Consider the following 24612-nt stretch of genomic DNA (forward strand, 5'->3'; position numbering starts at 1 on the left):
TATATATGTGACGTACAGTTTTATTCTTTTAAGACTACTTTTGGAGGCTGTGTGGAATAGGGCAACTTTTAAAGATTCATGGTGGCATTGGCAGGCAGATTTGATGAAATGATGAGGACAGGTATCTGACAAGAAAACAGTTCCAGATCTTGGACTTTAAGAGCCTCAAACTCCCTATTTCAAGTCTGTACTCCCAAACACTGGCTCTGTCGTGTCTCAATATACAGCCATCCCTCAGTTTCCATGGGATATTAGTTCTAGGACACAACACCCCCAACTCAGATACCAAAATCTGTAGATGATCACCATCTTTACAGTTGGGCCTCTGTATATCAACTACTTACTCACATCTAACTTCTGTCCTCATTGACCTCTTTACCTAGCTTAGATTCCATGTTCTTTGCTAAACCTCTACCTTAGACATATCCCCAATTTTCTTATCCTTTTCTCTTTATCATGACCATTGTTTCTATTATTTCCTTCTTTTCCACTGGCATCTTCTCACAGCATTTAAACTCAAGCATTTCCTATCTGAAAAACAAGTATTTTTCTCTAGGCTGTATCTCCCTCTACCATCTATTCTCCTTTCTCCATTTCACAGCCCAACTTATTTATGGCCTAAGCTCTTTACACCTAACCTGTCTCTTGAGAAATCTGTATGCAGGTTAGGAAGCAACAGTTAGAATTGGACATGTAACAACAGACTGGTTTCAAATAGGAAAAGGAGTACGTCAAGGCTGTATATTGTCACCCTGCTTATTTATCTTCTATGCAGAGTACATCATGAGAAACGCTGGACTGGAAGAAGCACAAGCTGGAATCAAGATTGCCGGGAGAAATACCAGTAACCTCAGATATGTAGATGACACCACCCTTATGGCAGAAAGTGAAGAGGAACTAAAAAGCCTCTTGATGAAAGTGAAAGAGGAGAGCGAAAAAGTTGGCTTAAAGCTCAACATTCAGAAAACGAAGATCATGGCATCCTGTCCCATCACTTCATGGGAAATAGATGGGGAAACAGTGGAAACAGTGTCAGACTTTATTTTTGGGGGCTCCAAAATCACTGCAGATGGTGACTGCAGCCACGAAATTAAAAGACGCTTACTCCTTGGAAGAAAAGTTATGACCAACCTAGATAGCATACTCAAAAGCAGAGACATTACTTTGCCAACTAAGGTCCGTCTAGTCAAGGCTATGGTTATTCCTTTGGTCATGTATGGATGTGAGAGTTGGACTGTGAAGAAGGCTGAGCATCAAAGAATTGATGCTTTTGAATTGTGGTGTTGGAGAAGACTCTTGAGAGTCCCTTGGACTGCAGGGAGATCCAACCAGTCCATTCTGAAGGAGATCAACCCTGGGATTTCTTTGGAAGGAATGATGCTAAAGCTGAAGCTCCAGTACTTTGGCCACCTCATGCGAAGAGTTGACTCATTGGAAAAGACTCTGATGCTGGGAGGGATTGGGGGCAGGAGGAGAAGGGGAGGACAGAGGATGAGATGGCTGGATGGCATCATGGACTCGATGGACGTGAGTCTGAGTGAACTCCGGGAGATGGTGATGGACAGGGAGGCCTGGCGTGCTGCGATTCATGGTGTCACAAAGAGTCGGACACGACTGAGCGACTGAACTAAAGCTCTTTACTTCCTCTGTTCTTGTCATTCATATGGAAATTGAAGTCACCAAGAATGATAGGAGGGGCTCTCCTGGTTGCTCAGTGGTAAAGAATCTGCCTACCAATGCAGGAGACGTGGGTTCAATCCCTGGTCAGGGAAGATCCCACATGCTGTGGAGCAACTAAGCCTATGTGCCACAGATACTGAGCCTGTGTTCCAGAGTCTGGGAACCACAACTACTGAGGCCCACACACCTTAGTCTGTGCACCACAACAAGAAAAGTCACTGCAGTGAGAAGCTTGTGCACTGCAACTAAAGAGTAGCCCCTACACTTCACAAATAAGGAAAACCCTCACATACCAATGAAGACCAAGCACAGACGATAATAAATAAGTAAGCAAATGATAGGAATATTTGTTGAAGACAGTGACACAGGTGCTAAACTCTTCAATAAACAGGGTAGAGAAGGATGGTAGTTTAAAGGTCAGGAGATGGGAGTCTTATGCATTCTTAAAGAGGAGTAGGGCCATTCAATTATGCCCTATCACTGACATCAGAGTGAGCAACTTGAAGCCAGTTTTATACTACTTAAGGGAAATACTGTGACATTTTTTACATAGATGAGGAAAACCATTGTGGAAGAAATCATATGTATGTATGTGTCTATAAATGTGTATACACATATATATGTGTGGTATCATTTATATAAAATTGTATAAGTATAAATGTGTGCATGTATTATATCTGTAAACACTGTAAACATAAAATTGTCTGCAAGAGAGTTCACCAAAATATTAATAGTGGCTACCATTGAGTGGTAGAATTTGGGGTACTCTTTCCCTTTTTTATAGTGCTATTTTCAAATGCTTGAATATTCTTCTAAAGCATGTATCATCCTCGAGTGCTTCCCAGGTGGTCCTAGTGGTAAAGAACCCATCTGCCATTGCAGGAGACATATGAGATACAGGTTTGATCCCTGGGTCGGGAAGATCCCCTGGAGGAGGGAATGGCAACCCACTCAAGTATTCTTGCCTGGAGAATCCCATGGACAGAGGGGCCTGGTGGACCACAGTCCATTAGGGTCTCAGAGTCAGACACGACTAAAGCAACTTAGCCCACACGAATATCATCTTTGAATTTAGAAAGATGAAAAGTTACTTATTATTTTGGAAGAAAATTTTAATAGATTGTTCTGAAGTGGCTCTGTCTTCTTTTGCCCTGTCTTCTTTTGCCCTGTCTTCTTTTATCTACATGTATCATGAGAAGGAGATTAGAAATAAAGAAGAGCAGATTGGAAGTGGCTTAGTCGTCTTGTATCATGGGATTATTAGATCTAAGCAGGTGGTGATATTTTGGTTGTTTTTTTGTTTTTTGTTTTTCTTTTTTTTTTTTTTTGGTGATATTTTGTTGTAGGAAGATATTTAACTAACATCCAGACACAAACCTGGACGCTAACCCTACTTCATGAAGTCAGAAAATGAACCAACTTTCCCATTTTTGCATCTAGCAGAAAAATGATGTTGGAATTTATTGAGTAGCAAAAACTAAACATTGCAAGGTATGTGAGATAACATAAGACAAGCACCTCTACCAAAACAAACAAAAAAGCCATTCAAATTTTGTCCTTTTTCTTTAAAAAAGCTGATATTTAACTTGTTACAGTTGTTACAAGCCACTCATCTGAGTAAATGTCATGGGCTTGTATTGCTTATTGTCAGAGTTATTAAACTGTGATCTCTGGGCCCAAAAGGGAAACGTACTCTTTCAACTTAATTTCTATCACACTGAAAGATGATTTTTCCTTTAAATTAATTGGGAAAACTTCTTAAACTTCTCACTAATACATTTTAAAAATTTTGATCCTTTAAAAATAATAAATACTATTATTAAATCATATACATAAAACAGTTAGCATCTATACTCTCCTATGAGTGCCACTCAGTCAGTTCAGTTCAGTCACTTAGTCGTGTCTGACTCTTTGCAACCCCACGGACTGCAGCATGCCAGGCTTCCCGGTCCATCACCAACTCCCAGAGCTTGTTCAAACTCATGTCTATTGTGTCGGTGATGCCATCCAACCATCTCATCCTCTATTGTTCCCTTCTCCTCCCACCTTCAATCTTCCCCAGCATCAGGGTCTTTTCCAATGAGTCAGTTCTTTGCATCAGGTGGCCAAAGCATTGGAGTTTCAGCTTCAGCATCAGTCCTTCTAATGAATATTCAAGACTGATTTCCTTCAGAATGGACTGGTTGGATCTCCGTGCAGTCCAAGGGACTCTCAAGAGTCTTCTCCAACACCACAGTTCAAAAGCATCAGTTCTTTGGTGCTCAACTTTCTTTATAGTTGCACTGTCACATCCATACATGACTACTGGAAAAACCATACGGGATGACATTCTCAAAATAAAAATGTTCACACTCTTCCATCTATATAATGAATACTGACCACCAGTTTGTTTCCAGCATTAAGTTGGGAACTGGGAATAGCACTGGGACTAAGACAGCAGTTACTGTCTTAAAAGATCTAAGTCTAATGGAGATCAGACAAGTCAGCAGGCCGTTACATGGAGTGGTATCTGCTTAACCTGGGAATGCACAGGGTGCTCATGTGAGCACATAGGAAAGGCCCCTAGCCCATTCTTCAAGAGTAGGGGAAGGTATCTTGAAAAAATTCAATATAATTTCTTTTATGCATGGTCTTAATACAAAATTCAAATTTCCTCTAATTATATTTTTTAAAAGACATCTAACTTTTGCTTTCTCTGGCAATATTTGAAATAAGATATTGCAGAATTGTGTGACATAAGCAGTATATGATAGGTGACATTATACCCTCTGTGACTTGGATGAACATCTTGATGAAGTTCCATATGTGATATCTAGAGAATATGTAGTAATCAGGACGAAGGAGTAGGGGAAGGGGATAAGAACAAAAGATTGGATAACACGAGCAATAGTGACGTTTGTCACCAGGAGGCATTTTAAGATGGTGCTTCTCTTGGACTAGCCATTATACTTCCATAAAAAATGTGAGTAAACAGGGAAATCTTTGAGGTTCTACCTTTTAAAGTCATTTTTATAACCACTGTCTACGCATCTCAAGTTTACACTTCCCTAACTGCTCTAGCCCTTTATCTGTGAGAGTATCCCCTGTGATGCAGTGACCTCTGAAGCTTGTACCCCCAAGACTCTGACCCTTAATGGCCATAGTTGATTGGATTATGGAAAGACTGCCTGGTCAGATTCCTTAAAATTTTGGAATTGTGACTTGGAAGTAATTGTTGGACTCTGGCACTTAAACAGGAAAGTCAGATAAAGCAGGAGAAACAAACAACAACCCCACCCCACTAGTCTTAACAAACAGGTGCAGAGAAGCAAAAACAAAAGGCCAAGTGATGAGAAGTAGGGATAGAGGAGGAAAAAGGTAAGGAAGAGCATTAAAGTCTTTGTTTTAAAGCCTCACGAAGTCTTTATTTCCTGCCCTTTGGTTCCATAAACTGAGTATTATTCCTGATAGTAAATCCTCTTTCACTTAAGACTAGCCAGAGCAGGTTTCTCTGCTCTGAAGAACTGAGTTAAATTCTTCCTAAGGTAGCAAGAGAGAGAGAGAGAGTAAAAGACATAAAGTGTCTTTAACCTCAAGAAAAATACTTGTGTAGCTCTATTAGGTGTAGAGATAGAGGAGGGGGTAATGTATACTAGAGATCCTGAGCCTCCACTGGACCTTTATGTGTTGTTTCATGATGGTCATTTGTGTGTGTGTGTGGGGGGGGGGGTATTCATTTGCTCATCAGCCCCTTCTGTACCTTATAGGCCCTCTTAATTCTTCCTTTTGGCTTTTACTTCTGCCCAATTGCCTCTTTCCCCATTTTCTATGTTCCCAGGGAAGTGGAAAAGTATCTGATTATGCCGAACTTTTCACCAGTTCAGTTCAGTTGCTCAGTCATGTCTGACTCTTTGCGACCCCATGGACTGCAGCCTGCCAGGCCTCCCTGTCCATCACCAACTCCCAGAGTTTACTCAGATTCATGTATATCGAGTCAGTGATGCCATCCAGCCATCTCATCCTCTGTCGGCCCCTTCTTCTCCTGCCCTCAATACCTCCCAGCATTGGAGTCTTTTCCAATGAGTCAACTCTTCGCATGAGGTGGCCAAAGTACTGGAGCTTCAGCTTTAGCATCATTCCTTCCAAAGAACACCCAAGGCTGATCTTCAGAATGGACTGATGGGATCTCCTTGCAGTCCAAGGGACTCTCAAGAGTCTTCTCCAACACCACAGTTCAAAAGCATCAATTCTTTGATGCTCAGCCTTCTTCACAGTCCAACTTTCACATCCATACATGACCACAGGAAAAACCATAGCCTTGACTAGACGGACCTTAGTCGGCAAAGTATATCTCTGCTTTTGAATATGCTATCTAGGTTGGTCATAACTTTTCTTCCAAGGAGTCATACCCATTACCTATTTTCAAAAAACATTTTGCTTCCTTGATTTGTTTCTATGTAATTTTGTTAGGAATGATTTGAGAATAATTTGTATACATTATGGTTATATATTCCTAAATACTTCAGTGTGTATTTCCTTAGAATATACTGTTACATAAACACAGTAGTTATAAACTTCAGTAAGTCAACAGTGATACAATACTATTTTCTAATCTTCTATCTATATTCTTTTTTTAAATATAAATTTATTTAATTGCAGGTTAATTACTTTACAATATTGTATTGGTTTTGCCATACATCAACATGAATCCGCCACAGCTATACATGTGTTCCCCATCCTGAACTCCCCTCCCTCCTCCCTCCCCATACCATCCCTCTGGGTCGTCTAAATGCACCAGCCCCAAGCATCCAGTATCGTGCATCGAACCTGGACTGGCGATTCATTTCATATATGATATTATACATGTTTCAATGCCATTCTCCCAAATCATCCCACCCTCTCCCTGTCCCACAGAGTCCAAAAGACTGTTCTATACATCTGTGTCTATTTTGCTGTCTCGCATACAGGGTTATTGTTACCATCTTTCTAAATTCCATATATATGCATTAGTATACTGTATGGGTGTTTTTCTTTCTGGCTTACTTCACTCTGTATATAATAGGCTCCAGTTTCATCCACCTCATTAGAACTGATTCAAATGTATTCTTTTTAATGGCTGAGTAATAGGCCCTTGTGTATATGTACCACAGATTTCTTATCCATTTGTCTGCTGATGGACATCTAGGTTCCTTCCATGTCCTGGCTATTACAAACAGTGCTGTGATGAACATTGGGGTACACGTGTCTCTTTCAATTCTGGTTTCCTCGGTGTGTATGCCCAGCAGTGGGTTTGCTGGGTCATAAGGCAGTTCTAGTTGCAGTTTTTCAAGGAATCTCCACACTGTTCTCCATAGTGGTGGAACTAGTTTGCATTCCCACCAACAGCGTAAGAGGGTTCCCTTTTCTCCACACCCTGTCCAGCATTTATTGCTTGTAGACTTTTGGATCGCAGCCATTCTGACTGGCGTGAAATGGCACCTCGTTGTGGTCTTGATTTGCATTTCTGATAATGAGTGATGTTGAGCATCTTTTCATATGTTTGTTAGCCATCTGTATGTCTTCTTTGGAGAAATGTCTATTTAGTTCTTTGACCCATTTTTTGATTGGGTCGTTTATTTTCTGGAATTGAGCTGCAGGAGTTGCTTGTATATTTTGGAGATTAGTTGTTTGTCAGTTGCTTCATTTGCTATTATTTTCTCCCAATCTGAACACTGTCTTTTCATCTTGCTTATAGTTTCCTTTGTTGTGCAGAAGCTTTTAAGTTTAATTAGGTCCCATTTGTTTATTTTTGCTTTTGTTTCCAATATTCTGGGAGGTGGGTCATAGAGGATCCTGCTGTGATGTATGTCAGAGAGTGTTTTGTCTATGTTCTCCGCTAGGAGTTTTATAGTTTCTGGTCTTAAGTATAGATGTTTAATCCATTTTGAGTTTATTTTTGTGTATGGTGTTAGAAAGTGTTCTAGTTTCATTCTTTTACAAGTGGTTGACCAGTTTTCCCAGCACCACTTGTTAAAGAGATTGTCTTTTCTCCATTGTATATTCTTGCCTCCTTTGGCAAAGATAAATTGTCCATAGGTGCGTGGATTTATCTCTGGGCTTTCTATTTTGTTCCGTTGATCTATATTTCTGTCTTTGTGCCAGGACCATACTGTCTTGATGACTGTGGCTTTGTAGTAGAGCCTGAAGTCAGGCAGGTTGATTCCTCCAGTTCCATTCTTCTTTCTCAAGATTGGCTATTTGAGTTTTTTTGTATTTCCATACAAACTGTGAAATTATTTGTTCTAACTCTGAAAAATACCGCTGGTAGCTTGATAGGGATTGCATTGAATCTATAGATTGCTTTGGGTAATATACTCATTCTCACTATATTGATTCTTCCAATCCATGAACATGGTATATTTCTCCATCAATTAGTGTCCTCTTTGATTTCTTTCACCAGTGTTTTATAATTTTCTATATATAGGTCTTTAGTTGCTTTAGGTAGATATATTCCTAAGTATTTTATTCTTTTCGTTGCAATGGTGAATGGAATTGTTTCCTTAATTTCTCTCTATTCTCTCATTATTAGTGTGCAGGAATGCAAGGGATTTCTGTGTGTTGATTTTATATCCTGCAACTTTACTATATTCATTGATTAGCTCTAGTAATTTTCTGGTGGATTCTTTAGGGTTTTCTATGTAGAGGATCATGTCATCTGCAAAGAGTGAGAGTTTTACTTCTTTTCCAATTTGGATTCCTTGTATTACTTTTTCTGCTCTGATTGCTGTGGCCAAAACTTCCAGAACTATGTTGAATAGTAGTGGTGAAAGTGGGCACCCTTGTCTTGTTCCTGACTTTAGGGGAAATGCTTTCAATTTTTCGCCATTGAGGATAATGTTTGCTGTGGGTCTGTCATAGATAGCTTTTATTATGTTGAGGTATGTTCCTTCTATTCCTGCTTTCTGCAGAGTTTTTATCATAAATGGATGTTGAATTTTGTCAAAGGCTTTCTCTGCATCTATTGAGATAATCATATAGCTTTTATTTTTCAATTTGTTAATGTGGTGTATTACATTGATTTTGCAGATATTGAAGAATCCTTGCATCCCTGGGATAAAGCCCAGTTTGTCATGGTGTACGATCTTTTTGATGTGTTATTGGATTCTGATTGCTAGAATTTTGTTAAGGATTTTTGCATCTATATTCATCAGTGATATTGGCCTGTAGTTTTCTTTTTTTGTGGCATCTTTGTCACGGTTTGGTATTAGGGTGATGGTGGCCTCATATAATGAGTTTGGAAGTTTACCTTCCTCTGCAATTTTCTGGAAGAGTTTGAGTAGGATAGGTGTTAGCTCTTCTCTAAATTTTTGGTAGAATTCAGCTGTGAAGCCGTCTGGACCTGGGCTTTTGTTTGCTAGAAGATTTCTGGTTACAGTTTCAATTTCCATGCTTGTGATGGGTCTGTTAAGATTTTCTATTTCTTCCTGGTTCAGTTTTGGAAAGTTGTACTTTTCTAAGAATTTGTCCATTTCTTCCATGTTGTCCATTTTATTGGCATATAACTGCTGATAGTAGTCTCTTATGATCCTTTGTATTTCTGTGTTGTCTGTTGTGATCTCTCCATTTTCATTTCTAATTTTATTGATTTGATTTTTCTCCCTTTGTTTCTTGATGAGGCTGGCTAATGGTTTGTCAATTTTATTTATCCTTTCAAAGAACCAGCTTTTGGCTTTGTTGATTTTTGCTATTGTCTCTTTTGTTTCTTTTGCATTTATTTCTGCCCTAATTTTAAAGATTTCTTTCCCTCTACTAACCCTGGGGTTCTCCATTTCTTCCTTTTCTAGTTGCTTGAGGTGTAGAGTTAGGTTATTTCTTTGACTTTGTTCTTGTTTCTTGAGGTATGCCTGTTTTGCTATGAACTTTCCCCTTAGCACTGATTTTACAGTGTCCCACAGGTTTTGAGTTGTTGTGTTTTCATTTTCATTCATTTCTATGCATATTTTGATTTCTTTTTTGATCTCTTCTGTGATTTGTTGGTTATTCAGCAGCGTGTGTTCAGACTCCATATGTTGGAATTTTCAATAGTTTTTCTCCTGTAATTGAGATCTAATCTTACTGCATTGTGGTCAGAAAAGATGTTTAGAATGATTTCATTTTTTTTTTAAAATTTACCAAGGCTAGATTTATGGCCCATGATGATCTATCCTGGTGAATGTTCCATGTGCGCTTGAGAAAAAGGTGAAGTTCATTGTTTTGGGGTGAAATGTCCTATAGATATCAATTAAGTCTAACTGGTCTATTGCATCATTTAAAGTTTGTGTTTCCTTGTTAATTTTCTGTTTAGTTGATCTATCCATAGGTGAGTGGGGTATTAAAGTCTCCCACCATTATTGTGTTATTGTTAATTTCCCCTTTCATACTTGTTAGCATTTGTCTTACATATTGTGGTGCTCCTATGTTGGGTGCATATATATTTATAATTGTTATATCTTCTTCTTGGATTGATCCTTTGAACATTATGTAGTATCCTTGTCTCTTTTTACAGCCTTTGTTTTAAAGTCTATTTTATCTGATATGAGTATTGCTACTCCTGCTTTCTTTTGGTCTCTATTTGCATGGAATGTCTTTTTCCAGCCCTTCACTTTCAGTCTGTATGTGTCCCCTGTTTTGAGGTGGGTCTCTTGTAGACAACATACATAGGGGTCTTGTTTTTGTATCCATTCAGCCAGTCTTTGTCTTTTGGTTAGGGCATTCAACCCATTTACGTTTAAGGTAATTATTGATAAGTATGAGCCCTTTGCCATATACTTTATTGTTTGGGATTCGAGTTTATACACCCTTTTTGTGTTTCCTGTCTAGAGAATATCTTTTAGCATTTGTTGGAGAGCTGGTTTGGTGGTGCTGAATTCTCTCAGCTTTTACTTGTCTGTAAAGCTTTTGATTTCTCCTTCGTATTTGAATGAGATCCTTGCTGGGTACAGTAATCTGGGCTGTAGGTCATTTTCTTTCATCACTTTTAAGTATGCCTTGCTATTCCCTCCTGGCCTGAAGAATTTCTATTGAAAGATCAGCTATTATCCTTATGGGAATCCCTGTGTGTGTTATTTGTTGTTTTCCCCTTGCTGCTTTTAATATTTGTTCTTTGTGTTTGATCTTTGTTAATTTGATTAGAATGTGTCTTGGGGTGTTTCACCTTGCATTTACCTTGTTTGGGACCCTCTGGGTTTCTTGGACTTGGTTGACTATTTCCTTCCCCATTTTAGGAAAGTTTTCAACTATTATCTCAAGTGTTTTCTCATGGTTTTTCTTTTTGTCTTCTTCTTCTGGGACTCCTATGATTCGAATGTTGGGGTGTTTAACACTGTCCTGGAGGTCTCTGAGATTGTCCTCATTTCTTTTAATTCGTTTTCCTTTTTCCTCTCTGATTCATTTATTTCTACCATTCTATCTTCTACTTCACTAATCCTATCTTCTGCCTCTGTTATTCTATTTGTTGCCTCCAGAGTGTTTTTGATCTCATTTATTGCATTATTCATTATATATTGACTTTTTTATTTCTTCTACGTCCTTGTTAAACCTTTCTTGCATCTTCTCAATCCTTGTCTCTAGGCTATTTATCTGTGATTCCATTTTGATTTCAAGATTTTGGATCATTTTCACTATCACTATTTGGAATTCTTTATCAGGTAGATTCCCTCTCTCTTCCTCTTTTGTTTGGTTTGGTGGGCATTTATCCTGTTCCTTTATCTGCTGGGTATTCCTCTGTCTCATCTTGTTTATATTGCTGTGTTTGGGGTGGCCTTCCTGTATTCTGGCAGTTTGTGGAGTTCTCTTTATTGTGGAGTTTCCTTGCTGTGGGTGAGGTTGTACAGGCAGCTTGTCAAGGTTTTTTGGTTAGGGAAGCTTGTGTCGGTGTTCTGGTGGGTGGAGCTGGATTTCTTCTCTCTGGAGTGCAATGAAGTGTCCAGTAATGAGTTATGAGATGTCAATGGTTTTGGAGTAATTTTGGGCAGCCTGTATATTGCTCAGGGCTGTGTTCCTGTGTTGCTGGAGAATTTGCATGGTATGTCTTGCTCTGGAACTTGTTGGCCCTTGGGTGGTGCTTGGTTTCAGTGTAGGTATGGAGGCGTTGATGAGCTCCTATTAATTAATGTTCCTTGGAGTCAAGAGTTCTTTGGTGTTCTCAGGGTTTGGACATAAGCCTCCTGCTTCTGGTTTTCAGTCTCATTTTTACAGTAGTCTCAAGACTTCTCCTTCTATACAGCACCATTGATAAAATATCTCCTTTCGAAGACAATGGACTGCTTTTCTGGGTGCCTGATGTCCTCTGCCGGCATTCAGAAGTTGTTTTGTGGAATTTACTCAGCGTTTAAATGTTCTTTTGATGAATTTGTAGGGGAGAAAGTAGTCTCCCCGTCCTACTCCTCTGCCATCTTAGGACTGCCCCCCTATTTATATTCTAATATATTTATTTATTGCTTGAGATCTTAAAGACAGATACTCAAACAGGAAAGAAAAATGATTGGTAAATGTTCATCTGGGCTGTAAGGACATTTCAGAGTGTTTACTTTTCCTTAGCTAGTAAAGTACATCTCATGTCATCATTTCTCAGAATTAAATATTATTTTAACATAAGGGTATCCTGTTCTATTTTTATACTGTTACCTACTCTTTATTTCACTGATTCAGTTTATAGTTCCTTGAAGTTTTAATTTTTTAAATATGTCCATTTTTCAAAATTAGTCATTTTTCCTGATTGCAAATGAGGCAAAACAAAACAAAGAATAAACACTTTTTTGACTTGTAGTAACTATATTAAATTTAACTTCACAGGTTACAGACATTTTGCATTAGGTCAAAATTTTGGTCTTTGGGACAAAATTCAACATTATTATGGGAATATGTATATCAGGTATATATTAGAAAAGTTAAGACTTTTTTCAATGCAACATGAATAAAAGAGACTACAAAACAATGAAGTACAGAGTTATATTTAATGCTAGGTTAAGAACTTTCCCCATTTTCTTTGTTAAAATAACTGAGGACACTTATCTTGCTTATCTTAGTACCTGTAGTGCTGAGTCCATCAAGAAAACTGGGTTGTTTTCTCCTACTGATCTAATTTTTTCTATTTATTTTGTGTGTGTATAAATTTCACTACTCTACCCCAGTTTATAAACAGAAAATCAATAATTTTTATATTTTTCTTTAGAGAGCAGTGCACATGGTAGGTAGTTAATTGTACCAATTAAATGTTGTTTGCTAGAAGGAGAAATGGATACCTGTTACACTGCAAAATACTAGAACAGACAAACCTGCCTAGTGAGTCCTGAGTCCCTTACTGAGCTGGCTGTGTGGCCTTGAGTAAGTCATAATTTTGCTAATTTTCAGTTTTTTCACCTGTAAAATGGGGTTAATAATAGTTCCTGTCACATAAAGGCAGTGTGAGATTGGTATAAAAGCTTCATAAATAAAACATGGCTTGTAAGGTCTCATTTGGCCAATATTTCCATTCTATATTTCAGTACTCAGCATTATTAACTTAATGTGCTTTTAGGTCAATTTTTTTTTTCCAGTAGTGGCAAATAACTGAAAATTATGAATCACCCATAAATACAGCCAAGTGAAATAAAGGCATGCCTGAAGCAACCAAAATCTCAAGTAGGGCCTCACCCGAGGTTGTCAGGATTTTAGAAGTAAATTATGAACCGCCATAGGGGTCTCCAATTGGCTGGTGTGATGGTCGTTGATTCTGTGACAGAAATGGAGAAGCAGCGCTCTAGATCACATACAAATCATTTTGGGACTTGGGGAGGGTGGGGTTTAAATACAGGCTCTGAGTCAGTAGGTCTGGAGTGAGAGCTCCAGAGATTCTGTATTTGTAAAATGTGTTAGTGCAATGTTTTGATGCTTTCACTCTAAAAACCGATGATAAACATACTGAAACTGTTTACAAAAGTTCAAGGTGTATAGAAAACAAGGGCCATATTTGCAAAATTATTTATTTACATTTTAAGCTCATGGTAAAATAATTCTAGGATAGAACTGCTAAGATGAAATACACCAAGTCAATATCAACACACACACATTTATCTTTACATGCAAAGAATTCTAGTGATGGCTATAGATGAATTCAGGTTTTCCTTTACAAAACCAATGTTCCTTTCAATCATGCTGTGATAACGTCTTCCAATAAGAACAGATTTAATGTATATCATTCAAAAAAAATCTGAGAAACAAAAAGCTGACTTGGATAGATTTATTATTAAACTGCTATCCATATGTCATAAAACCAAAAATGTTTTACAGGGCTGAGATGTTCAAATAGGTCCAAACATGATATAATTAATAACTTTTAAGTAAGGAATGCTTTGGCTATTAAGTTTTGACTTAGTTTTGGCATTACTTGCATAATTTATATCATTTCAGTTAGCCAGTAATCCGTTCAAACAAGACTTGCTTAATACTATCACAAAGCACTTAGCCTTACCTTGAGTAGGAATATCTTTAAGATTCTGACAATAGCAACACATTTCTCTTCTCCTTCACTCAGAGAAAAAGAAATCACAAAAATAAATTCATTTTCACATGTTGAAGTTTTACTCATTCTTAAAACACCAAAAGTTCCTCATCATAATACCTACTCTGGGTATTGGTACATTATCAAAATGCTAGACCTGTAAGAACTCCTCCTATACCTCGAAAGCCTATGACTTTGTGATCTACATATGTTTAAGGTTAAATATATAAACAATGCATTTGAAGCTTCTGGGAAGAATTCACATTTACAATAGTTTTTAAAAATCTGGGTTTATTACGTTTTAGAAAAATAAATACTGTGGTTGGTTCTACCCTCCCCATCCACTTTTCTCCCCTTACAAATTTGAGCTTAAGAGTTCAGGCTTCGAAAAAGCAGAAGAAAGCAAAATAGAACAACGTAGATTTTATTATTCACATTTTCCCTTTCTAAGGGTAACATATTATCATAATGGCAAACTTGATTCTCTTTCCTTGAAATGAAGATCCTATCTCCTAAAACTAATTTAAATAACTGTTCTTAAGAAATCAAATGAATTTAACAACCAGTACTTTTAATAAACTAGGAATTAAATGACTATAAAATATATAACATGATTTTAAGGAGTTCTATTATAAAGTCTGAAAGCAAAATCTAAATATTTAATAGTTTAAATTTAATCTCTTTAAATTCTTTTAAAAGCTGAAGCTATATTATAAATTGCCAGTTAAATTCCCACTCTAGTCTACAAAAATAATCTGCTGCACAAATATATAAATTTAAGGTAACTCTATTTCTTGTATTGATCTTTTTTCCAGTCTCATAAGTTCAGTAAAACAAAAAGTAAGCACCTAGATATTAAATTAAATTTCATTTGAGCAGCATTTTGATTTTAGATAAAGGGATTCCAGAAGTAGTCTAAAACTTTCCAGAAGTCATATTTACACTCATTGTACAGCACTTTATATACATATAAATACAGATTTATAAGAAATAAAAATTAACCTACACTTTTCATACTGTAAAAAATAAAGATAAAAATACAACATATGTGATCATATGGTAAGCCATCTATTTGAGAAGTATGTTTGGTGTTCAGTTCTGATGGCAAAAGCCTTGAATAACTTAAGGCATATCATATAAAAACACCACAGGCGGTTAGTTTATTTATGATCTTAACCTAGGCCTATCCACAGTTTTAAGTGTTAGTCAATGCCATACAAGTAGTTGAGTTTACTAGTAATGTCTGCACTGGACAAAAATGATTATGGAAGGTATGACAGCAGATATCAAATGTTTTAAAATATAACTATAGGGAGGGATTAAAATTAATTCTTTTCCGGGGAAATCAGGAATTTCTGATAATAGAACTTTCTTTAGCAGTTTGTCTCACGTTTTGTTCCTGCCCATAAGGTAGTGTTTGATTTTGCTGTGATACCTCTTATAAAAGATTGATGGACTTGACTTTCCTCTAATACAGCAGAGTGAATTTCTGTGATCTAATTACTCTTCCAAAAAAACAAATAGGTGGCTGTGATAAGCAGCCCTGTTTGTGTCCCACACACAGTAAATTCTTTACCAACCAATTCCTGGCTAGAAGCAGGGATTTTACCTGGGGAAAAAAAGTTACTCAAAACGTTTACTGTTTTATAATGTTCTAGTCTTGAGACTGATTGGAAAATTCTATTTGGCACTCCTTTACCTCAGATGGCATGCCAGTTCTTATCCCAGTAAGAAATTCTTATGATCAGATTCAAGGTACAGAGGAATAGGAAGCATGGAAATTTTGACCCACATTAAACAAGCAAATAATAACTCTTCCATAAGTTAAAAGAGGCTTTTAACTCTAAAAGCAAGGCCCTTTCCCCAGAAAATTAAATTCATTAAAAATGTAGAAATAAAAATCCCATTATGGCTCTAAATATACAACAAATAAATAGTCATGTATTTTATACATTTCAAATTTTTTAAGAGCCCTACAGTATTTCAGGAAGATGACTTAAAGTGTTGTTCCCTGAGTTTCTGATGCAACCCCAAATATAAGTTCATGAACTCCAAGACCTTAAAGAGAGAAAAATCCACATGGTTTGCTTCCTCTCTCTTTTAGGATTAGCTGTTTACTCCAAAGCAGTCTGTTCAGTGCTTACCCTATAGTTCAAATGCTTTAAGAATGTGGCTTTATCCATTTCTTAGAAGACAAACTCCCAAAGAAACTTCTAAGAAAGAAAAAAAAAAGGCTGTTTAAAGAAAGTAAAGTTTTAACATTAGTTTACAGTGCAGTTGAGTAAATGAGTTTTATATCTACAATACATCAAGAGTGGTAATACTGTCATAGGTATTAGAAGGTAGAGTTCTATGAATTCTGCCTTTTCTGACCTCAGTGGTTATTGACTCTAGTTTCTGTTACCAAACAGAAAGTCTAACAACTAAAAAAACCCAAACTACTAGAAACAGAATGACTCTTCCATATTTAAGTGTATGAGAAGACATAGATTTGGTTTTAAAATAAAGATCAAAACAACCAATTAATAATATCTCAATTTTTAAAAATCTGCAATCTACATAATAACTTGTACATAATAGTTATAACTTGTCTATAATAGTAATTTTCAAAAACTCATTCAAAACTGGGGGTTTAAAATTCTTGAATTGTTTTCATATCACCTTCTTGATGGTTATTAGAATATTTTTTAAAAATTCAAAGCTTGGGAATAGTTCAGTGAAATAAATATTTGTTTACAACTTCCATTACAGTCTATTTAGAAAAACTAGTTACAGTGAATAGAGACTTTAACTCTGTTCCTGGAAGTTTTAGGTTAGGCTTAACTTTAAGCCACTAAAGGTTTCTAAGAAAACAACAACAACAGTTGAGAGAACATCTGAAATGTCCCATCCATTTCAGTAAAGTGCACAATCATGAGTGTTCATCCTTTGGCTTGGCTATGACCTCAAGGGAGGTGTAGAAGTCAGTGGTGCTGGTGTCAGATTCCTGACTATATTACTGAGGCTGGCAATCTTCTCCTCTAGGAGGTAATTTTTCTTCTCTGCTGTTTTTTGTCGCTGTTCAGTCATTTCCAGAGCTTTCAACAACTGGGCATTTTCCACATACAGATCTTTCACTATTGCATCTGCTTTAGTATTCTTACAGAGCTGGAAACAGAACCAGAAACATCTTGATGCCATTTCTGTTATTCTTTTAAAAGATCTGACATAAGGACAGTTGTTTATAAAGGCAAATGACTTCTATCAGTTACATTCTTTTATTTTACAATACAGCTTTAATATCAGACCTGGTACCAGGTATACAAGTAAAACAAATCTACTTATTCCAGGCTGTTTCTTTGGATAATTTGTTTGTAGAAGTCACTAATAAAAGAACAAATTGATATTTGAGGATTCAAAAGTGAAAGGTATTTTTCAGCCTAGGTATTATTTCTTTATTCATTCTCTAAAAATATCACAATAATTTTATATTTAAATTTCTGAGGTTGTGAACTGTTTACCTGTTATGAATGGGAGATAAGCCTCTATTGTTAATAACTACATACAACCTACTGATTATTTTAAAATGTGGCTCATGTATTATAACACAAAGATTCAGCAGTTACTTCCTTTTAAAATAAAACCTTGTCTAGAAGAGATATTCTAATCTTTACGGTTAAAATATATAGTCTTGGTTAGGGTGGGAACACTCTTCAGCAGAATAGGATAATTTGATTTTCGATCTCCTTAGTTAATATTTTCCAATCCCCTTTTCCTTGTTATACCTTTAACTCCTCATTTTACACCCAGTTTCAGGCAATGCATCTACAACTATGAAGGTTTAAGGTAATATAACTTAGAAAGAAAGTGAAGTCGCTCAGTTGTGTCCGACTCTTTGCGACACCATGGACTGTAGCCTACCAGGCTTCTCTGTCCATGGGGTTTTCCAGGCAAGAATACTGGAGTGGGTTGTCGTTTCCTTCTCTAGGGGATTGTCCCAACTCAGGGATCAAACCTGGGTCTCCCACATGGCAGGCAGACGCTTTACCATCTGAGCCTCCAGGGAAGCTTAAGAAAACTTAAGGTGTGACTAATTAATTTACATAGCATCATTTCAAACAGCAATGCTAAAGACTATCACACAGAAGCCCAGAACCTAGGTGACTGGCAAGTTTAATATAAAACTAACATTATTTTCTATTAAACCGTTTTAGTGTATAATCTTTCCTCTTTCCCCTCCATTAAAAAACACTTCAGTGACTTTTATCCACTACACAACAAAATCCAAACTCTTGTGGTTTAGCACCAAGACCCTCTACTATCTACTCTTCCCTCTCTAGTTTCTTTTGCTTCTCCCAGAATAGGATGAACTGTTAATGCCAAAGTGTTTGTAGATGTCCACACCCCATGTTACCCATTTTCTTGGTTTTTCAACTGCTGCTGGAAGTACTGCCAAATGGCAGTAGTACCATGTAGGTGAACTATACTCCATATGGGCAGGGATTTTGCTAGTATTTCTAGTACTTGGAACAGAACCTGGCATGTAGTGACTATGTGTTGAATAAACGATTAAGGGACTGGATCAATAAATATAAGAACAGGACTTTCTCTTTCTCTCCATTCTGTGTACTAAGATTTAGGACACAGGAAAGTTCCTGTCCACCATTCCCTTGGGATTATTCTTCTCAGATTCTACATATCTAAAAACCCAGGTTGGGCAATTTCTACCCTCCTACCCCCTGCCACAGTTTGTCTCAATCTCAGATTCCAGAGAGGTTATAAAATTCCCTAGAAAGTAGTCTTTTCTGTTACGTCTCTTCAGTGGATGCACAAATAATTTATAAGCACTCAGGCCACACCTGCTGCCAGCAGGAAAAAGGATCAGCCTACTTGGTGGTCCTGAATTTGAGAGTCCAGATTTTGATTCAATACAGAGCCTTTTGGGGTCTGGCTATAGCCACAAGTTAGATTTTGAGGTTGTCATAGTTGTTGCAAACAAGAAAGCTAAAGTTACATTTATTATCCCCCCATTTTTTTACAAATATAAAATTTCTGTTTATTTGGGGAAAAAAATCTATAAAAATTCAATGTGGATTGAACCTCATTAGAAATGCTTTAGAAATTCTTCTAATTTAGGAGTTTATAATAGAGTTTGCCTTTATTAGACAACAAAACTTAGCAAGTTAGTAGCAATAAAGGGATGTAAAACTGGAGTTAAAGCAGAAAGGGAGATGGGTGGGTAGATATGACCTGGGAAGCTCACTTGTTCTTTGAGCTGATTCACTTTCTCCTGAAGAAGCCTTTTCACTAGTTTCAATTTCTGTTCAACTTCCAACATTCGTTCCTCCATGACAGTTACCAGGTATTCCTGGTTTCCCTGAAGGAAAAGAAAAAAAATTGTATTGTTATTTGAAAATCATGCCATGAGAAAGCACTAGTAGTTAATTTTCCCCATAAGATACCTAGAGAAAGGACAGCAAATGTTTGCTTTTGAATAGCAAGGGTGGATTTCTGATGAAATGGGAGTTCTGAACACTGCATGGGTTGCACAGGTTAGAACGGTAACCCTATCAAAGAAAGAAATCAAAGATAAAAAAAAGACTCTTACCTGTGCTACCATCTTCCCTGAGATAAAGCAAAATTCTTAAAACCAATACTTTAAGATCTATGTGTACTTATTGTAGTAAAATAGGTATCCAAAGTAAATTAAAACATGGTTATCAACCTTTCATCTGTGATTTGGGTCTTTGCAATACTGTGGGACTTTCAACAACAAAATGAATAAAAACTGAGTTTAGTCAGGATCACCTAACATTTCCAATCAGCTTGCAGTATGTGTGTCTGTTTTTATCTTCAAAATGGCTAGTTACTGTGAGGGTGTTAGTGTTTCTAGTAGCCTCTTCCCACTAGTTCTTCTAATTATTGGTTTTCTAATTTGATTTGTCAGTGTGGAGCAAATACCTGAATTGGAGGATGGACTTATCATTAGAACATATTTAATTTTCTCCCCATAAAGAGCTCCTAGATGAAACAGGGCAGAAAAAGGACGCTGGCTTCTCCTCTCCTTATACAACAGTGATGGATTAAGGTGTGTGTGGGTTTTGAAGTGCACAGGGACCTAGAACAAGATTTAGAGTGCAACTGACTACCCCTTCTCTCGGTCTACCAAAATGTTCACATAAAGAATTTCAGATTTTAAAAGGTTCTTCAAATGTTTAAGCAAGACTCCAGTGTTAGTAGCTGATGGCATAACCTGTCCTTAAAAATATAACCCAAAGTGTCCTTTAAAAAGCACAAAGAATGACCAAATGTGAGGTGAAAGCCAACAGTTTGTGTATTAAATAACAGAATTTATTCAAACATAAAAGAAACAGCTAAGCCATGCAACTAATTTAAAGATAAAACCTGTAGTCGGCAAAAGACTAACACAGAATTTTAAGAAACCAGGTCCTAAGAGCATCTAAAAATCCTATATTTTAAAAGGTATAATGGCTTTTAAAAATTCAAACGTAAATGGAAAAGGCCAGATTTCCACTTGCCTTATAAAAAAGAAGAAAAAAGTATAACAACGCAAAAAACCTGGATAATTAATTCAAAGAACATGGGGCATGGCAAAAGAGTGCGGAAAGAGGAAAAACAAAAGCAGTACTATATTTAAAACTTATTTTATTTCATCAAAAATGTCCTTTTTCCTGTCAAAAAAGTTTATACATCTTATATAAAACAATATAAATAATCCTGATTTTCTTCAAATTCCATATATAAAAGCAGTACCTTTTGTTAAAAATATTTACAATGTATGGAATGAGAATATATAGAATACATCAAGAATCTCAAATCTACACTCTTTAGATGGTATAAATAATTAAGTGTAACAAGCTGAGATTTGTGAATTTGATTCACAAAATTCACATCCTTTCAAGAATCTCAAATTCATACTCTTTAAACGGTATAATTAAGTGTAACAAGCTGAAATTTGTGAATTTGAGTCACATAAATAAGAAACATAATACTACAAAGGCTTAATAATAAAACTTAAAAGAGCACTTGATTCCAAAACATTTCTCAGCTTATATCTATATTAGTGTGGTGTGTGTGGGTGTGCATTTGAGTATCTGCCATGGTAACAAATGCCATCAATAACAGCCCAGTTTTCACAGGTGCCCAATCCTTCTGTAGGAATCTGCATGCACTGCTCGCTGCTCCGGTAGCAAGGCCTAGAGAAAGAAGGCAAGTGGTACACTTCACCCTGATGTCAAGATTATGCTTTTGGGGGGGATCTAAATTCACACATTTACAATGCAAACAATTTTTGAAAGCACACATCAATACTACATATGCAAGCGAAGCAACACAAGGCAGAAGAAATCATATCACTCCACACACAGAGACAACATGCAGATTCTAACAACATTCTCTATTCTTAAAATCGGTGTCAGCTCACTCAGTTACCAGAAACAAAGATAGCCTGCTGTCAGAGCCTGCCGTCACCTTCTCGTGAGAGCAATAAGCAGTCCACTCTGCCATCTGGCTGGAGAAATCCTCTTTCTTTTTAAGCACAAAAGTCTTAACAGTTTTTGTCTATCTAATCCTCAAGTAATTGAAGTAAAGGGATACTTTTTACTTTTAAACACTGGTAGGTGGGTTGGGAGGAGCATGTTTTAAAAGTAGTATATATGAGAGAGTAATGAGTAGGATCTTAGTTTGATCATTTGATTTAAAATGTCTATTAAAAACTGAGACCAAGTTTTATGATTCACTTCTATAATGAAGAGCTGAAGCATCTGTCCAATACCTACCATCACAATTTTACTTCTGGAATTAGCTTTTAGTATTTGGAAATTGAATGTAGTTGACATAGTTGAATTGAATGTCAAAACATGGATTTTAAGCCTTTGCTGGAAAGAATAGATGATGATTACATCATGCAAAAGCATAGATATATACTAGTAGGCAAAGAAAACAAAATTGCTCCAATGTACAATTATGGTGCTAATAAGACTTTGCAAAGCCACTGTGACCAGATTACAGAAAAAGAATTGGGAAATTCCTTGTCAAATGTCACCTGAGAGGCAAGGTACATTTTGAAAACAGAAGAGTTATTCAAACTAGAATGAACTAATCTAGAATTCTGCAAATTAAGGAATGTTTTTAATTTTAGTTGTAATTTTGAGGAAGAATTAAGAGATTTTTGAAAGAAGAGAATCACGAATGAAGCACTAAAAAGAAAATTTAACTATTTGAAAACTTAGGTAATATAAGATTGTGTCTGGTAGTGAGCTGGGATAATGCTAATTCAAAGGGAAGAGGAAGAAGATCTTTATTTTCTTAAAAATAGTTTTTCAAACTAGATCATTTAAAAAATAAGTTAAATGAACTATGTCAACTTAAAAAAGTCGCTGATGACACATTCTACTTTAATAGTTGTGAAAAGTCCCCAATTGTGAATTCCAAGGAACTCAGGCAGGCCACACCCTCTGGTACAAGAAAACCCAGGATGCTTTGTTAGTAGTAATACATATCCTAGAGTTGCACTTGAATTCTGTAATATTTTTGGCATCAGACAAGAATGTTAGGTCAATTGCACACTATGCTCAAGTGAGCCTGACACTTCATCATCACTTAGCAACTTGCATGAGACCCAGAACTCTTAATTACCCAGCTTAGAGGCTGAGAGCTCAAAAGTAGCACTACAAAAACCAAGACCAAAGCCAAAACAGCACTGCAGTTCTGTGGATTTGTAATACAGGTAAGGTGTAACTGACAAAAGATTGAGGTTCTTCATCCCCACCTTTGAACTGGTGTAACTTCCAAATAGGTAAAATTAAATTAGGTGATCTGCATTTACTATTAGAAAAAGATCATCATACCTGTGGTGTGTTGGTTTCAGAAGTCCTATTTTCAAGTTCCTCCTGCAGGCACTGGTTTATCCTTTCTGCCTGCAGCAGCTGATGCTGAAGCTGCAGAAACTGCTCCCTGGGAACCACTGGACAGGCTTGCTGCTGGAGCAGTTTCAGTTCCCAAGCATGAGGGGATGGGCTAAGCATCACAGTGGACCTCAGGTGCTGCATCTGGAGAATAAGAGCAAAGCCCTAGTCAGCTACCATGCCTTCAGTCACAGAGCTGCCTTGAAAGTAGCAGGCAGAGAGAAAGGAAGTCTACGGATTCATTAATGGCCTCTCAGACTTACTGATAACTTTAAAACAGGCAGCACATGATCCCAAGTAAGAATAAAAAATCATTTTGCTTAGGAGGTAATATATTTAATGAATAAGCAGGCCTTAAAAGTTTTAGACTTAAACTATACTTCCTCAGTCTTAAGCAACAATAAAACATGAGGTACATGGTGCACATATGTCTGGATTTTCCTTTTTTCTTCCCACACTAGAACATTTAATTATCCCTCTTTAAAAAAAAAATGGTGGAATAGGCAAAGGGCAGAAAGAGGTTATGCTCTAGAGTTTTGCTACTTACCAGTCATAAAGATTCTTAAAAGCAGTTCAATGACTACTTTTTTTCTAAGTTAGCAATTTGTTTTGAAAATCTCATCTTGCATCTCAAATTATTTTCATCTATCTTAGTTTATCAGACAGGCAATTCTGGGACGTAAGGTGATATTCCAGAATATTTGGGAATTGAAGTACATGGAATGAAAGGATTTATTCAAGACAATGAAGAAATAGTATATGTATCACATGCCAATCAAATGTGGGGCAAGGGAAAGAAGGCATTGCATTTGGTCAGTGAGGCATGCCACTTCACATTTGTGGACACATTCAGCAGACACAGAGCTCAATGGAAGACATGCAACAAATATGACCAAGTACTAAACTCATGAGGAAGTACCCCCAGGCATGTGAGAAGGGAAAAAGGCCCTCTAAGACAAAACTAGAATTAAATGTTATCATGAAACTTCAGAGCCACTATCCATTTCCTTAAATTTAAATTTCTGAGGTGGGTTATTACCCATTTTGAAATATTTCTAGTTATAGATTTAGAAAACCCACCACTTTATGATCCCCTGATTTTGTATCAGTGGGATGATTTTCTTCACTATGTCTTTAAATATTGAGGGAAATCCTGATGGAAATGTAAACAGATGTATTCCAGAGTTAAATGAAATTGAATACTGGCTCTTAAGTATTTATTAACTGTCACAGTAGTAGAAATGATTACATGAAAAAGGGGTTTAATGAGATGTCTCCATGCTATGAAATTCATTGAAAGAGAATGTTCTACCTTCACACACTATCTCAGGCAGAGAACTGCACCCTTCTCTGCTAGTTCCAACCACAGAGTTCTAGGTACAGGTTAGCCACAGATAAAACAAAAACAAAAGAGAATTACAGGAGTTAGAGAAAGGAAACATGAGTTATAAAGAGAAAGAACAGCACAAAACAGGGTATATTATATACTTTAACATGTATGCTCCAGTCAGTAGGAACTTAAAAAGACCAACATTTACATTTCTCTGT

General features: G+C 36.7%; 1 protein-coding gene across 5 annotated transcripts in view; it reads right to left on the reverse strand.

Moving 5' to 3' along the window:
- Positions 1-13624: 13624 nt before the first annotated feature.
- The window catches only part of NIN (ninein), a 103552-nt gene continuing 92564 nt past the window's right edge, over positions 13625-24612 (reverse strand). For 2 of the 5 annotated variants that reach the window (XM_069596138.1, XM_069596137.1), the window contains 2 exons: positions 23008-23208; positions 20066-21354 (listed from right to left, as the gene is read on the reverse strand). In XM_069596138.1, the coding sequence (XP_069452239.1) occupies positions 21292-21354; positions 23008-23208 (264 nt within the window). In that variant the 3' untranslated portion in view covers positions 20066-21291. The other 3 variants (XM_069596134.1, XM_069596135.1, XM_069596136.1) reach the window with 3 other exon arrangements.

Source organism: Ovis canadensis, chromosome 7, assembly GCF_042477335.2.
Source record: "Ovis canadensis isolate MfBH-ARS-UI-01 breed Bighorn chromosome 7, ARS-UI_OviCan_v2, whole genome shotgun sequence".
Lineage (NCBI taxonomy): Eukaryota > Metazoa > Chordata > Mammalia > Artiodactyla > Bovidae > Ovis > Ovis canadensis.